Source organism: Miniopterus schreibersii, assembly GCF_964146895.1.
Source record: "Miniopterus schreibersii genome assembly, chromosome: 1".
Classification (NCBI taxonomy): Eukaryota; Metazoa; Chordata; class Mammalia; order Chiroptera; family Miniopteridae; genus Miniopterus; species Miniopterus schreibersii.
Window position 1 is genome coordinate 136,948,229 of NC_138101.1, and position 17,824 is coordinate 136,966,052.

The 17,824-nt window shown below is 39.4% G+C and overlaps 2 protein-coding genes and 1 pseudogene across 3 annotated transcripts in view; 1 reads left to right on the plus strand and 2 right to left on the minus strand.

Moving 5' to 3' along the window:
• Positions 1 to 17,824, minus strand: part of CHRM5 (cholinergic receptor muscarinic 5) — a 72,952-nt gene that overhangs the window by 41,302 nt on the left and 13,826 nt on the right. The gene's annotated exons all lie outside the window — the stretch shown is intronic.
• The window catches only part of AVEN (apoptosis and caspase activation inhibitor), a 147,985-nt gene that overhangs the window by 24,964 nt on the left and 105,197 nt on the right, over positions 1 to 17,824 (plus strand). The window contains exon 2 of the mRNA XM_081119113.1: positions 5,672 to 5,849. Coding sequence (XP_080975239.1) covers positions 5,672 to 5,849 — 178 coding nt within the window. The remainder of the gene's footprint in view (positions 1 to 5,671; positions 5,850 to 17,824) is intronic.
• On the minus strand, positions 4,104 to 5,203 carry LOC308562919 (hsc70-interacting protein pseudogene; annotated as a pseudogene). The gene has a single exon. The product of its transcript is annotated as a hsc70-interacting protein pseudogene (transcript).

The window sequence follows — 17,824 nt, forward strand, 5'->3', positions numbered from 1 at the left end:
CTACTCTGATGTTTATTCCTTTCATTGTATTCCTTTTTTTAATTTCTGCTCTGTCATTCTTAATTTCCTTCATAGTTTCCATATTTTTTTTTCATGCTGCTGAGCATCCTTACAATCAGTATTCTGAACTCTGTATCTGATAGATTATCTCCATTTCATTTAGCTCGTCTTCTGGAGAATTCTTTTGTTCTTTCATTTGGGTTTGTGTTTTTGTCTTCCCATTTTGGCTGCCTGTTTGGATTTGTTTCTGTGTGTTAGGTAGGTCTCCTAGGACTTCTAGTCTTTTGGATGGTCTCTGGTGCAGGCCAATGTCATACACTGTTTGTGACTGGCCTTGAGTACCCTGTCTGAAGTTTTCTGTACTTCACAGCTTGTAGTTTCCTCTGCTGGGGCTGGGTGTGTTTGGACAGGATGAAGATATGCGCCAAGGTCTGCTTTTCCAAGCCCTGGGTCCAGAAGCAAATCAGGCAAAGACTGAAAACACCCAGATGCTGTTTTTCAGTCTTATAATGAGCCTTAGGTTGTAGAAACTCCACAGGGTGAGGCGAGAGGTTTTACAGTAGGGTGGGACAATTGCTTTCCCCCAGGCAAAAGCTGCTTGGAGGGTAAATGTCTGCCTGAGAAAGATGTTCTCTGCTATATGGGAGAATTACTCAACACAGGAATCCACATGGCTGCACTCTGAGCTCTATTCCCCAACCAGCATCTCTGGGTTCTTCTTACACAGCTCTAGTCCTATCTGCCCTCCCTCTCCTGTAGTCCAAGTTGAGTGGCTGCACATGAAACTGTGCGTTGGACCTTTAAGAGGGTGCCTGCATTTCCAGCTGTCTCTCCCTGGAAGACAGAAACCCGGCTGCTTTTAACAGCCAGATGTTATGTGGGCACCTTTCTCAGTTCTGGTCATCTTGGCTGGGAAGCCCATTCTGGGGTTTAGGTCCCAGAGTCCTCAGTGGGAACCCCCCACAGCTGAGATATCCCTCTGGACCTTCAGCTGTTGCCTGTGGGAGCCCAGCCATCCCTCTGGTGCCACCACACTTCCTGCCAGTCTCTATGCAGTCTCCACTTTAGATCTTTGGTTTTGAGGGTACTTTCTAGCTAGTCTTCAGTTGCACTTAATTATTCAGGATGTTTTTTTCTAAATTTTGTAATTCCAGTTTGGTCCTAGGACAGCATCAGTGTAGCTTCCACTCAGTCTGCTGCCATGCTGGAATCTCCAATTTTTTAGATTTTTAAAATCCGATATTTCCTGTAATCTAATCTATAAGCAAGCACTACAAGGCAGCAGTTAGAGAGAAGATGATTCCTTCTGCACTCTACCTGTACTGGTCTCTTCAATAAATCAATGTCATAAAAATAGAGATTGTGCTATATTCAAAGAGACTTAAGGGACAGACAGTTTGATACAATGCATGGTCTTGAATAGGATACTGGCTTGGACAAATCAGCTGTAAAGGAAATTTTGGGGTTCAGGAAAATTTGGAAGTAGCCTGGTTGTCATAGGAAAAAAAATGTACTGAAATGGAAAGGTAGAGAATATTGATGAGAAAAATCTGGTAACCAAAAAAAAAAGTAGGTATAAATATATACATAGAAAAAAATCTGGAAGTATATGCAATAAGGTGTTAGTAGTGGCACTTTCAGGTGATAGGAAGATGAGATTTTCATGTATTTTTTGCTTGTTTTTCCCTCCTAATTTTTTGTAATGCACATTTCCTGTTTCTGTGTTAATACAAACTTATTTTAAAAACTCTATACTAACCTATCCTGTACAGATGGGTTGTTTTAGTATATTTTACAAGTTTTTTTCTTGATAAGGATTTATAGTTTTTAGGATATTTTTTTGAACTGTGTCTTTAGATTCTACATCTCTTTTCTTTAATTTTTTTTTTTATTATGGAAAATACCAAACACATACAAAAATAGATAGAATAATATAATGAATTTTCATGTGCCCATCATTCAGCTTCAGCAATGGTCAATTATGCCTCATCTAATTCATCTCTACCCACCATTCATCTCCATTATTTTGAAGCAAATCCCACATCATATCTTTTCATTCATAAATAGTTCATTATTTATTTCCGAAAGATAAAAACATAAAAAAACACAATACTGGTATCATACCAAACAATAAATAAAATAATATATCCTTAATATATCAAATATGCAGTCATTGCTCACCTTTCTCCAGTTGTCTCATAAGTGATTTTCTCTAATTATATTGTTTCTTTCAGAGTACAAATAAGTTGCTGACATCACAACTGGTATGTTCATTAAGCCTTTTAATTTACAAGTTTCTTCCTTCTCCTCCACAGTTTTTTCCCTTTCATTTTATTTGTTGAAGAAATTATCTTTATTTTTTATAATTTCTCACATTCTGCATTTTCCTGCATGTTCTGTCAACCTTTGAGTGCCTAAGGCAGGAACTGTGCTCTACAGTGCATCTAAGCAGGGCTCCCACTTAATGCTTACAATGTAACATATTTATGGGGTGTTTGTAAAATCTGTACATTGATAGGGTCGATTTCTATCCTGAAGTCCTTTGAGTTTTTTTTTTAATTTTTAAACTTATCATTTTCTTTATCTTTGGAGAGGGAAAAAGGGGTGAAAATATAGTTGCAGTATTTAAGAGCTGAAGAGAAAATGAATCTTTTATAATACCAACAACTCTACAATAAAGAACAACCACAGATCTCATCAATTTTATAACTCATGCTGGATCAAGAGTTTAGGTTTAGGTTCTCCTCTATGTATCTCAATTAATTCAAACCCCATACTCTCTTCAAAATACAAAGGTAAACTCAATTGCTATTTCCTAAGTAGAAGACCAAACACCAAATGGACTCCTTCCTTCCAACATTTTTTGTTATAAGATTTCGCCAAAGTAGAAATCTAATACTTAAATATGAAATCTCCTGGCCAAGAAGAAAACTACAGCTGTTATGGGTACTACCCTACGTAGTCAATCACTGTATGCATTACATATTATATTAAACCCAGCACTGAGTATGCTTGCGCAATTATGCAGTGAATTACTCACTAGCAGTGATGACACTGGTGAATAAAGGACTGTCTTTAGCCGAAGAGGAAGGGGGAAAAGATAGAAACAAATCGAAAGCTGACAAAGAGTTGGGTATTTTCTAACCAGAACAGGCAATTTTAAACATAGGGAATACTTTTCTTTTTCTATTTCTATTTCCCCTATGTGGAAATAACATGAAACACTTATTTTATATATCAGACAAGAATAGAGCTAAGTAATCCAACTCTATTGCAGCATTATAAAAATCATCCCTTCACCACATGTAAGATTTAAATGCATCTGCACAAGGGTGCATGTTACATAAAATGTAAGATTGCAGCTGCCCTGCCTAGTACTTCCATTCCCTACCCACTGCTATACTAGTAGTCCCAATAGTTCTTTCGAAATAAATCATTTTTTGAAAAACAAAGCATTTAAAAAGAGAAATCAAAATGGGTACAGCCTGGCCGGGTGTGGCTCAGCGGTTGAGCTTCGACCTAGGATCCAGGCGATCAGGGTTCGATTCCTGATCAGGGCACATGCCCGGGTTGGGGGCTGCAGCCGATCAATGACTCTCTCATCATTGATGTTTCTATCTCTCTCTCTTCCTTTCCCTTCCTCTCTCTGAAATCAATAAAGATATATTAAAAAAAAATAAAAATGGGTACAATATGTGGTTACTGAGGTAATCATATAACCAACTCAAACTTTATTTAAATGTTATATTTACTTCCTACTAATAAACCTTTATTTCACTCAAACTGAGCAATAAATCTTCCATACTGAAGTATCTTTGCCCAATTAATTCAAAGGAAAACACCAACATGATTAGTAAAGAAAAGTGTAGGGTTTAATACATCCTTTTGTTTTTAAATATCTTTAAGGTTTAAAGTGTTTAAATTTTATAATTCCTAGTAGGAAAACATTATCTGAACAAATACCGTAATGGCAAACCACTGTAAAATGTTATAGCTGCATTTGGGGCAGAGGGGTAGGTATTCTCTTCAAAGCACCCCAGCTGCACGAGAAGGTCAGAGGTACAGTGGTTTGTATTATTGTGACATCCATCGGGTGATCCAAGTTGCTTTTCTTTCAGCAAGGGTTTTATTTGTCAGAAGGGCATTACGCTTGACCTCCAAATTTGGCTGACAATTTACTGATGAGATTCATAACCTTTGGGTTGCTCTGATATTTTCACATGTTTGCTGGATTCTGAGCCACATCCTGGAAGGCCACCATAACTTCTGGATCCTGCATGGCTGCAAGAGCCTCTGGATCACTAAGGATTTCATTGAGCCCAGGCATTCCTCCCATTTCAGGCATTGGCTCTTTTCTAGGAAAATTACCAGGCATTCCCTCAGGAAAGCCACCTGGAAAAGAGCCAAACTGAGCTCCTTCTGATTGTCCTCTGGCTTCTTCCTCCCTCTGGGCTGTTCATGTTCTTCCTGAGCCTTCTTAACCCTTTCCATTCTTTCTTTGACCTCTCACTCTTCCAGTTTCCGCTCATACTTTCTCCTACATTTTGCAATTTTCTGGGCCCTTGGTTGAACAACTCTCAGCATTGCACTAGCATCTTCATCATAATTCAATTTACATGCAAGGGCAAGATTGTGGGCTGCTGCTTCCCAATGGCGCAGAAGTCTGTGTGCTTTCCCTCGCCACTGTGTGAGGCTGAGCTGAATCAGGATTTATTTCAATAGCTCTGTCACAGTCTCGGATGGCAGGATTTGGCTTCTGTCATTTGGTGAAGACACGGGCTCTCTTGGCATACAGAATGGCCCAGTGAGGATTCAGCTTGACGGCATCTGTGAACAAGTCAGTGGCTTTCTGTAGTTCACCATCATTTAGGGCATCAGTGGCAGCCACTTTTTTATCGCTTGCCTGATCCAGCATCTCCTCAGTTATCTCTACATTTTCATCTCCCATTTCTTGACGGGCATTGGTGTCTGGTTCAATCACACCTTCATTATCGATTTCTAGATCACTTTCCTCACTTGATGTTTCGTCTCTTTATGCCTTCCTCCACTTTCTTACTATGTGTTTTTTCTTCCTTATTTTCTTCTGATTGAGTTTTAGGAGTAGCAGGTGGTCTTTTACCTCCCATGCTCTCCACCCACTCCCTCAGGAAGCGCGTTTCCTCCGTGTGCAGAACGCGCGGATCCTGCTTAGGCATTTTCACCAAGGCCCGAAGCTCGCTCACTTCGCGGGGCCCATGGTCGGGAAGCCAGGGAGGCGGCGGCCTGGCTAAAGTGCTGCGGGATTCCAGGCCCCACCTCAGCGCCACCGTGTAGACCAGACCAGAACTCTCCTTTGAGTTTAAGATTCGTACAGCCTTGATTATTTCAGTAGGAGGAAACAGCTATTGAAATAGGATACACTGGGGTGGATTTTAGAGATACCAGTTATATGTTTTTAGGTAGGAACTCGCGCAGATTTCCTTTTCAAAGCGAAATGAAAATTTACCCTAGAAGTACACTCTGGTGTAATGGGGTTATCTGGAAATATTATTTAATTTCCTCAGAGCTTGGTCTGTAAATGTGCTCTCTAATGTGATACCTGTGTACTATTTTGGGGGTTTTAGTCAACTCCTAAGGCTGCTAAGGTCAAGATTTGCATTGACTGTGTATTGATTTTCTCTAACGATTGCAGGTTGAAGATGGCAGTGATGCAGAGACCTATGGAGAAGAGAATGATGAACAGGGAAATTACTCTAAAAGAAAGATAGTCTCTAACTGGGATCGATACCAAGATACTGAAAAAGAAGTCGGTAACGAAAGTGGAGAATCGCAGAGGGGGACAGATTTCAGTGTTCTCCTCAGCTCCGCAGGTATGAATTCTGAGTCCTCGCAATCGGTTAGTGCTATGAAAGTTGCAGAGGCACTGATGTTCTGTTTTAAATTGCATCTTAGTAACTGGCAATTCATAGATTGCCCTTTGGATTTTAAATCCAAGTAAAGGACAGTGTGTCTAATGGTTTGTAAGGAAAAAGATGGCGTCTCTTTAAGTGGAAGTCAGGGTCTCCAAGCACTGGTTGCAATGACTTCAGTCGTAGTTGAAATGGATAAAAATCTTCATAGAAGTGAAAAATGCTGAACTATGCCCCTCTCAAGTGGGCAGTCTGAGGAACTGCAGGATTTTCTTTGATTTCAGAGGAATCAGTTCTTATGTTTATAAAAAGCTTTATAGAGTTTCTAGAATATGGGTTCTTTTTTCTCTTATTTTGTAGCCAGGAATGTGCAAATTAGTGGATATGCATATATTGGAGACATGTGCACCTGAATACCAAAACTCTTCTGTTATGCTTTGGACAGTCTTCTCTTTCAGTAGGGTGGAAAACTCATTCCTTCTATGACCAGCTGTGTTTTTAAGATTGACTCCACCTTGAGCAATGTGCAGTGATGTGGAACCAGAGCGCAGTTTCAGGAGATAAGGGAGCAGGGCTGGTTGTATAGACGGCTACTCCCTGTTGGGTGGGACATCAGAATTTGAAGGATGAATGGAGGATGAATGCCTTTCAGGGGTTAGGGATGGGAGGTGATGCGGCTATAAAAGGGCACATGGTTGAAATGGATAAAATGGTTTGTATGCTGGGTACACAAAGCTATGCAAGTGATAAAATTGTGTAGAACTTACACAAACACAAGCGAGTGCAGATAAACCTGGGGAAGTCTGAATAAGATTGGTGGATTCTGTCAGTGTCACATCCATATCCTGGATGTGATAGTATACTGTAATTTTATAAAATGTTATCACTGGGGGAAACAGGGCCAAGTGTGTATTTCTCTGTATTATGTCTTACAACTGTATCTGAATCTACAATTATCTCAATAAAAGAATTGCCAGGTTAAAAAAAATTAAAGATGTGAGAAGCAGTGAAATAATATGAAAATAATATTTTCAGTTTGTTTTGAATTCCCTCTCCCCCAACTTTTGTGTTGCTTTTTTCTACCTTTTTTTTCTCTCTGCCTGTATTTTTGAGTGCCTATGCTAGACTAAGAGTCATAAAGTGATAAATTCTCTCCCAGCTTATTAGTTGGAAAGAAAGAGGTGAGTGGAGTAGTTAGTGAGTTTTAGAGTGTGAGTCAGAAGAGCAGATTCAATCTGGTGTCATTATTTTTATGGGCACACAGTGTAACCACCTTAGGTAGAGGTTTGCTGATGTCATGTAACTCATTGACTGTTCTGGGACTGGTGACTCATCTTTTTGCCAGTCAGTTGAGTATTTTTCTCTTGTTACCTGCATTTTGGCCAATTATGGGTTTCAAAGCACTTTTATTCAAGGTTGGGGAAATGTAAAATGTGTGCTGGTTAGCTTCAATTTTTATCAGCTATTCTGCCAAAAGATTTCTGGGGGAAATTGAAGTAGTGCAGTAAAATTAACATGTGGACTACCTGTTGGTTTAATTGAATCAATTGTGCAGTCAGTTTCTAAGACAGTATCTGGCAATAAAAGATACTGCAGAGTGCTCACTTGGGCAGCACACGTACTAAAATTGGAACAATACAGAGAAGATTAGCATGGCCCCTGCGCAAGGATGGCACACAAATTTGTGAAGTGTTCTGTAGTTTTGAATGTCAACTGTAATTGAAAAAAAAGATACTGCATAAATGTTTGAAGGCGATTTAGAATTCTAATCTAACTCAGCTGTTATGTGCATTGACTTATGATTTTGGTTATTTATTTTAGCTTTTATTTATAACTTAAAACTTGGCATGGTTTGGGTCTCATAGGTTTTTGTATTTTTTGGGGAGTCTCTTTGCTTATTGATTTCTTAGTGGCTTGCTTATCTTTTGATATGTGTTTACATTTTCCCCCTCTCCTACTGATTTATTATTTTCTTTTCACATAGCACAAGCCTGAGAGGAGCTACCATGCTTTCTTCATATGTGCTGGAGTGGGGCTACTATATTGGTTTACTTTTGAGAGGTGGGGTTCATTCTGTGGTCTTAAAATAGTAAGAATATCCTCTAGATTAGCAGACCATACTCCTTGGAATGCTTCTAATTTCTAGTATACTGCTCTTGTTTTTATAAATAAATATAAAACCCAGGAAAAATATCGCTAGTTTGTTAGATGTGCACATGACAAACTTTCTAGATATCGCTGAATTGCTCTCCAAAGTGGAGATGAGCTAGAATTCCTAGTGTTCACTGTATTCACCAATATGTAACACTGTTAGACTTTTTAATTGTAGCTAGTTGACTGAATGGTATCTAGTTGTGGTTTGTTTAACAATTATTTGAATGCCCACTATTTCCAGGTACTGTTTTAAAAACTGAGTATACTGTAGTGCACAGAACAGACAAAAACACCTGTGACACAGTTAACATTGTAGAGGCTGGAAGACACAGAAAAGAAAAGAAAAGAAGTATATGAGATCTTAAGTGGTAGATAATTTCTCAGGATAGAAATGAAGTGGGGAGAGGCTGTCACAATTTTAGAAAGAGTGGACAGAGAAGGTCTTACTGAGAAGATGACGTTTCGAATGAAGACTTGAAGGTTGGGGAGCAGACATTGAGGATCTGTGGGAAGAGTGTTCCAGGCAAAGGGAATAGCAGGTTGAAAGACTTGGAATCTCTGAGATAGCAGCCTCTGGAGGGTTTTGAAGAGAAGAATAATACAACTAATTTAGATTTTAACAGGATCACTCTTGCTGCCGTGTGGGAGTCCCCCGAAGATGGGTGAGGGAGGGAGTGGGTAGACTAGTTGGGTTATTGAACAATTTAGACGGGTGTTGATGGTGGCTCTGCCGGGGGGGAGGGGCGGGAGAGAAGCAGTAGAGGTGGTGAAACATGGTTGGGCTCTGGATCTGTTTTGAGGGACTTGCATATAGGTCTTGCGTCTGTGGGAAATAAAACTATGTACAGGTATGATACCAGGTTTTTGGCCTAAACAGCCAGAGGAAGGGAGTTGCCATTATTATTGGAGGTGCTCAGTTTTGCATGTGTTAAAATTGAGATGCCAGTAAGACATCTGTATTCATCAGGGTTCTGTAGGAAATAGATGGCACACTCAATATAATGAGAAGGAAAGTATTAGCAAAGGAATCATTTACGAAGGTGTGGGTAGGATGTAGGGAAAGCACAGAGATAGTGCAGTATGGGGAGGGCAGGTAACAGCAGAGATGTTACCACCCCTAGGTACCGGGGAGCTCTGAAGGAGAGATTTGTGGAGAGCAGTTCACCTTGAGGGTGAATCACCTTTGGTCAAGAGATTTAGCCAGTGAAGTGAAGGCGACTCCACAGGGGGGGAGAGAGGGGAATAAATACCCTGGTCTTGAACCCTTTTTCTCCTCCATTCTCTTGCCAGGGCTCCCCATAAGCTTAGCCTGCCGGAGGCCAGAAGGCAAGGGAAGCCTGTTACTGCCGTCCATGTAGGTCAACTCCCAGGGCAGAACAGGGAGGAGAGGTTGGGGGGCGAGTCTGGAGTAGCAGATGGAAGAGACCCAGCACAATATCCACCACGAAATACCAAATGGGCTGGAGGGTAAAGGCGCCTGGGGTTCAGGATCCAGGCCTGGAGTGGAGCTGTGCATTTGAGTGATGCCAGCCTAGAGATGGTATTTAAAGTGATGAGAATGCATGAGAAGGCCAAGGGAATTCTTAGCTAGAAAAGTACTGGGCCCCGGGCGCCACAGTGTCTAGACATTAGGGAGATGAGAAGAAGCCAGGAAGGGAGCTTGAGCATGAGGGGCAGAAGGAAAAACCAGGAGACATTGGTGTCTTCAGATGTTTACAGGAAGATAGAGGGATCTGTGTCAAACGCAGCTGATGACAACCAAGAATTGACGGTTGAATTTAACAATATGAGATTACTAGTGATCTTGGCTAGAGCAGTTTTGTTGGAGTGGTGGGATAAATTCTTTCTTGGATTTAAAAAGAATGTGGGAGGAGAGACATTTGAGACAGTAAGTATAAACAATCTTCATTTTAAGGAGTTTTATTCTAAAGGGAAGGAGAGTAATAATGGACAGGTGGGGAAAGTGGGTTAAGACATATTTTTTAAAGATGGGAGACGTAACTGCATGTTTACTTGATAGGAAGATCCACAAAAGAGGGCAAAAATAATAATTGGGGGTGAAGTGAGAATTGCTGGTTTTATGTTCTTAGGTACACACAAAGTGTTGGAATTTATTGTACAGGTGGAGGGATTGCCCATTGCTAGGCTTTGGACAAGTTTTTACCTGTAATCAGAGGAAAGGCAGAATATATGGGCGTAGATACAGGTGGGAGGGTAGATAGATGTGTTTGGGGCTTGAGGAAGCTCTCTTGTAATTACTTCTATTTTCTTAGAGGAAAAAGAAAGCTGTGAGTGAGGGCCAGGGAGGAGGAGAGAGCAGAAGGTAAGAAATAGTTGTTTAGGGACTGTGGGAGAGTGAATGAAATAGGAACGTATGGTATGGCTGCTGGGTGGTAAAAGAGGGCCACTGGAGGTGAGTGTCCAGGAATTTAAGGTGCGAATGGGTGTTTTCCCTCATTCACTTTCTGCTGTATGGGTGCACATAGAGGGGTGGACAGTAGGGTTTAATCATGGTTGCAGTTCAGCCAAGCAAATGCAATGAAAAGGGGGTGATTAGAAAAACTGACACTGAATTTAAGCCGGGTAAGGAGGGAAGTGCAGGCATGGAGAGGTGATGGGCAGTGAAGAGATACTGGGATCAATGAACTGGAGATTCCTCTGTGCACACGGATTGTTGACCTCCTTGCGGGGCTGTGAGCTGGCAAGGTAGGAAGTGGTGGCTGTAGAGTCGAATGTTTGATGTTGAAGTTTGGTGATGGCCGGGTTGTAGATGTTAGTAATGATATATTTTAGTATAAAAACATGAGTGACTGGCTCTGAGCTGTGTGGAGAACTTGGTCAGTGGAGGTTGGTTGAGCATCTTTATTTGCAGTTCTTGCTTTTCTCTGAACTTTCTGCACACATTTTTTTGCTTCTTACTGACTTATAGATATTTTAAATATATTCTTGATACTTATCTTTTGATGTTTATAATCACGCATTTCTTCTAATAGGAGATTTACTTTTACTTTTATAATGGTGACTGTCAGTGCATAGTTTTACGTTTTAATGTATTTGAATATATCTTTGTATCTTATGGTTTATGATGTTTTAGGTTTTGTTTGATAAATCTGTTTTTCCCCCAGGATTATGAAGATGTCCTAAAAGTTTAAATTTTGGTTTGTTTTCTGAAATGTGTTAAATTTTATTGGTTGCTAAATTTTTTCAAAATTTTATTTTTAAAAACACTTTACTGAGGTATGATTGATATGTAAAAGGCTGTAAAACTTGATGAGTTTTGGGTTAAATATATCTATACCTGCAAAATCATCACCAGCATAGAGGCCGTAGACATACCCTTACCTCCCAGAGTTTCCTCCTGCCACCTTTATTATTATTATTATTATTATTATTATTATTATTATTATTATTGTGTGTGTGCGTGCATGTGGTAAGACCACATAACATAAAATCTACCCTTCTAGCAAATTTTAGGTGTACAGGATGGTGTCGTTAGCTATAGGCACTATTCTGTATAGTGGATCTCTAGAACTTATTTACCTTGCATAACATAAACTTTTACATCCATTTTATATTAGTGAGGTAAGGTGGCATAATTACTCTACTTTGCATTTTGGCCTCCTAAAGAGTGCCTAATGTTTTGGATTCAATTTTCTACTTTTCTTTATTAGGATATAATTTTTTTACTAAGTACAAAAGTAACCAAAATTGGAAGCAACTTATCCGCATTGAACATTTTGGTTTTTACTATTGGCCATTTAGGCTCAGCTGTGATGTTAGTCTTTCCTTGGTCAGTGTGGTTCAGTGTAAGGAGCGCAGGCCTCTGAGGTGAACAGGTCTGGATTTGAGTGCTGTTCTGTCACGTGTCTGCCTAACCTGAGGCAATACTGTTTCTCTCACTAGGAAATGCAAGAATAGAAAGAAGTGCTTGATTTGGTGATGTCGGCATCTTATCTGAAATTTACTGCTGATTTTCGTTCTTCTTTAAATGTAACCATGGTGCCTAGATTTAATATTTGTCTGATTTTTGTTGTTGTTGATAGCTTAATTAGCTATGTTAAGTCAAGTAAAGTCTAATTTCCCCCCTTGAATGTTAGACATATAGCAATGGTTGCCAATAGAATTTATGTGTCTTCATTTTTCTGAGAAATTAAAAGTTCTTCTTGGGTATAATATAAGTGATTATTGAATCTATTTATTGGCTAACCAGTGGTGGTGGTCTAGTCTCTGAGCATTTAAAAGTTGGTGGTCTTAGGTTAAGTCATAAAGTCAAGTCTTTTCCTCTTTCTCCCACTTTGCTGCCTATAGTTGTTCATCTGGTTTTCCTCTCATTCTCAGTGCCTGCCAAGTGCCACGAACGATGGCCGTTGTCACTGCACCACGTAACTCAGCCTTGGCTTCTCAGACAAGGACTCTGTGCTTTGAACTGCTCTTTATACGTATTTTTTAATTCCCGAGTGAGCTGTGCTGTGTACGCACCTCTGGCCCAATTTTCAGATGCCGTTTGAAGGCAGACCTTTGGCTGAGGGTACATCTAGTTCGTTGTATTGTTTTTCTCTAGTAGGGTTTCCATTGTAACAGTGAATTTTGCAGACCAGTAATAAATATAAAAGAGTAAACTTCTGTTGTACACACTGTTGGTGTATATGTACATTGGTATATTCACTTTGGAAAATAGTTTGTCATTTTCCAGTAAAGTTGAAGATCCAGCCCTTCCACCCTTGGAAGATACTCTAGAGAAATTCCAGGCACATGCACCAATGTTCATAGCAGTGTTCAGAAGAGCCCCAGATGGAAGCGACTCAGGTGCCCATGACTGGTGGAATAAATACGTGGCTAAGTGGATGAAGCTCTCAGATATAACGTGAAGTAACAGAAACCTACATCCCCTCACAATTCCTCAGTGGGATTCTATTTTAGATAAAGTTCAAACTTGAGAAAAATGTAAACTGTCTTACTTAGAGATGCTGTTTAAATGGTAAGGTGAAAACCAAGGAAGTAATTATCACAAAATCAGGATTGTGGTCACCTAGTGGAGAGATGAGGGGGGAATGAATGGGGGGAGGCTTATAGGAGGTGTCGAGGGGGTGGGAGAGACTTCTGATGTTGCCCGTATTCTAGTTCTTGATCTGGATGACGGTTACTTTGTTTAATAATTCTTTAAATTGTGTGTATATATTACCTATTTTATTTACATATCTCTGTATACAAGAAAAAAAAAAAATCTAAAAATGATAGAATTTTAGTTACGACTGCAGACTATGGGACACATTTTTGGAGAGGTGGTCCCTGCAGCACCCCGGTTTGTGCCCTGAGGAGGCAGGGGCTGCCTGCTTTGTTTCTGGCCATGGGCAGGGGCAGCTGACGCTTCTAAGTGGAGGATATGGGAAGGGGGCTAATTTGTTTGAAATCATACTTTCCTTGTCAGATTCGGTGTCTTCAGATGTCTTTTTAGGACTCTTTCTGTAAGCCTCTGAAACACAATCATGCCTTCAGCTTTTCTTCAGCAGTATTCTTGCAATTCTAAGTTAGGTTTCATAAGCTTTGAGAACGATATACTCTCACTTAACATTCAGGCATAAAATGTTAGGTCTTTAAGCAATTTTTCCACCCTCCCCCCACTTTTTTTTCTTCTTTCAAATGATGAGTCATTGAATTAATGCCATATGCTTTATCTGTTTCTTTCAAGATGTCACAGATAACCAGAGTTAGAAAAATGCTTACAGCATGAGCAGAATGCACCAGAGCAATAGTGAAGATAATCACGTAAAAAATGTGTGTGCAAGTCTATAAGCTCTGCTTCAGTGGGACAAATAAAAATGAAATGATTAGACTAGAGTTTGGTCAGCGGAATTGTCTATGCATATTTTCATTTATGTATCTTCTTCAGTGTAATTCTAGGGAAAGTTAATTTGGGGGGAGGGAGATTTTAATGTAATGACTTTCGTGTCCTTTAGCCAGCAATTAGGCTGGAAGGGGAAAGAAAGCAGATCAGTGTAGCAGCCTACACTTTTAAATTAAACTGGACTTTTCCTTCCCATGAAGCAGCAGGACAGTTGTATTCTCACTGATTCAGTTCATTTTCCCCCCTCTTTTTAAATGGTATGTATTTTACTAGTTTTACTAATATATTCTCATATTACAGTGGCAATTCAATGGAAGAATCCTTTGGCAATTGAAGCATCTGAAATAACACAAAGAACCAGATTAAAAAAAAACTTTATTTGGACAACAACAACAATAACAGACAGGTTAAACCACACAAGACAATCTTTCCTTTCTTACAGCTGGACATGGAAGTGGGCCTAATTTGCTTTTGTTTTTTAAAACCTCTGGAGATAAAAGCAGCTGAGTATGTAGAAATTAGTTTGCTAAACTACCCGTGCTCCGCACCGTTTCATGTGTTCTGTCATTTTGAGGCAGGTTCTTGGTCTGTTTTCACTGGACTGGCCCAGCTGCACCGTTTTCACCATGTTCATTATCATCAACTGTCATTCTCTTGCCTGAAACTGTACTTTTCCTCTACCGGACCCAGCCTTGGCAGCTTTAATTGCTTTTCCTTTTCATCTGTGACCTTTTGGCTTCCATTTGTTCAGGGATCTTGTTGATCCTCTGTGATTTTTTTCGGGGCTGCTTTTTCTACCTCTTCCAGGGCATCCTGAATTGTGGGCTACCATTACTGCCTTCGTCATCTTTCTCTAGTGCTTCTTTAGCTTTTTCTTTTAAATAGAATCATTCCCTCTTTTGTTTCCCTGATAAAGTCTGTCCATTTTATTTCCCCACAATTTGAGAAAAGGAATTGTGGATCTTTGGTACAGGCCTGATCATTGCAGTAGTCCCTAAATTCCAGTAAACATCCAGTCGTTTCTTCTAGAGTTTGCATTTCAGCATCTATAGTGCTTCTGTTTTCCTTCTTGTTAGCTCTTCATTTAGCTTACACTTGGTTGTGCCGCCTTCATTTTTTTTTTTTTTGCAAAGTAATCTTCCTTGAAAAGTATTAGAAGACATGGCTTTATGCTTTTGGGCAGGTGTCTTTGTAAACTTTTTAGCAAAGTCAGTATGATCAGATACTGCAAATATCGATCCCATAAATGCTTTTTTTTAAAAAACTACGTTTTTATTGATTTTAGAGAGAGAAAGGGAGAGGGAGAGAGAGATAAAAACATCAATGATGAGAGAGTCATTGATCAGCTGCCTTCTGCATGCCCCCGACTGGGGATCGAGCCTGCAACCCGGGAATTAAAACATGTGCCCTGACCGGGAATTAAACCATCAGCTCCTGGTTTATAGGTCAACACTCAACCACTGACCCACACCAGCTGGGCCCTTAAATGCTCTGTGTGATGGTTTTTCTCATTTGAAGATTTTATACTTGACCTTTATTTTCTAATTTTTATGTCATCAAGGGTTGCACCAGTTGGGAATCCTTTCAGATAAGTGGGTCTCTTTTTACATAATTTTTTATATGTATCATTCATCAGAAAGACCTTTTATACTCATGAAAGAGATTTGCATGGAGAGCTTCTGATTTTTAGCTTTATCTTCATTTATTTCCATGAGTTCTGTCTTTGATTTTCTTAAGGCTTCTAGCAAAGCCTCTTAGGCAGTTTAATATGTTTAATTTTATTATTATCTCTAGAGGCATCCGATTTTCGTCCAGTTTGATCGGTTCCTTTAAAATTTGTCTCATGGAGAATTTGTCACTAAAATAATACTTGATTTGATGACAGGTTTTGGTCCCCTAGTAGCCATTTTTTTCACTATCACTGTTTTCATTTTCAACAAGTGAGGAAAGCTGTTGAGTTGCAGGATATCTTGCATGTGGATCCATTCAACTGAGTGAGATTATGACGCAATTATTTATTTTTTGAACTTTTTATGTTCTAATACTTCTTAGATTTTTCTGAGTTGTTGCAGAGATACAGAGAATTCCCATATACCCATCACCTAGGGTGATGGCTTTTTTCTGTTCCAAATCAGCATACTATGTTACATTTATTTATCTCCTTGGTCTCCTCTAATTGGTGGCCATTTCTCAGTCTTTTCTGGACTTGACACTGTTGAAGAATAGTGACCAGGTATTTTGTAGAATGTTCCTCAGCTTGGGGTTTTTCTGATGATTTCTCATGATTGGACTGAGGCTGTGGATTTTGGGGGAGAATACCACAGACATGATGCGTCTGTCTTGTTGATCTTATCAGTGGACACACAATACCAACATGCCATTACTGATAATGTTAACTTTGATCACTTGGTTAAGATGGTATCTGTCAGGTTTCTCTGTTGTAAAGTTACTTTCTATTATCTGTTTACTAGATGAGTGACTAATTGCTACTCATACAGGGATGGGAATTAAGATTTACTTGCTAGAGGGAGGGGTAGCAAGGAATTTGTGGGCATATGTTAAAACAATGAGTAAGTAATAAGTACTTTGGGAAAAGTATTTTGAAACTGTGCAAATACCCTGGTTCTCCTTAAAGGCTCAGGGGAACCAGCTCTCTCTGAATGTGGCAGAGAATTGCCTCGGATAAAAGGTGAAATTGTAGGTGAATGGATAAAGAAGAGATGGTACATACATTCCATGGAATATGACTCAGCCATTAAGAAGAATGTAATCTTGTTATCTGCAACAGCATGGATGGACCTAGCGGGTATTATGCTAAGTGAAATAAGTTAGAGAAAGACAAGTGCCAGGTGATTGCACTTGTATGTGGAATCTAAACAAACTAAAGGAATGAGCAGAACAGAAACAGAGTCAGAGACACAGAGAGTGGACTGGTGGTGGCCAGAGAGGAGGGGACTTGGGGGGCTGGGTGAGAAAGGTGAGGGGATTAAGAAGTACAGATTGGTAGTTACAGAATAGGCATGGGGATGTAAAGTACAGTATAGGGAATATAGTCAGTAACACTGTAATAACTATATATGGTGTCAGATGGGTACCAAATTTATCAGGCGGTCACTTCATAAGTTATATAAATGTCTAATTATGGGATTGTACACCTGAAACTAATATAATGTACATCAACTGTAATTGAAACATAAGAAATTATTCAAAAGGAGAAAGTCAAATTGTGATAACTAAATACTTGACCTTTCTGTTTAAGGGTTATTGCAGAGCTATCTGTTGTAAATGGTGCTGTTCTTGTGCTACTGACTCTTCTGTCAATGTTTTTGAAGAATGGAATCATTTATATTAACTGAGTGGGGTTAATGAGGGTACATTTGTGAAACAAGGTAAAACATCAAAAATTGATTTTAATTTCTTCCTCGTTAATCAGTTACAAAATGCTTATTTTATCTCTTAGCATTTGCGGCTACCAAGTAAGAAGCTATATATACACAGGGGTTAGCAAAAGTAGGTTTATAGTTCTTCATCTGGGGAAAAAAAAAAAAATACAAGAAACAACTGTAAACTTACTTTTGCCAACCCCTGTGTATATATGTACATGTATATATGTACGTGTGTGTGTGTATGAGTGTGCATATACATATATGATTACATGTATAAATATATATTATTAGCTGCATTCCAAATGACTTGAATCACATGTCTAAAATTCATTGATCAGAAAATCTTTAATGCTGTGCTTCTTTATTCAAGAGACAGTCATGGTTGCAGTCTTCTAAAAGTTACCCCAGTGGGAGTTGATGCATGAGGAGGCATGCTTCAGTGAGCCAGCAGTCATCCCAGCACATACCAACTATTTGGTTGAACTCCCTCAGAAATTGGGATAATTCTAGTGTAGCCATTATTGTCCAAACAAGGGCTGGTCCAGGGAGAG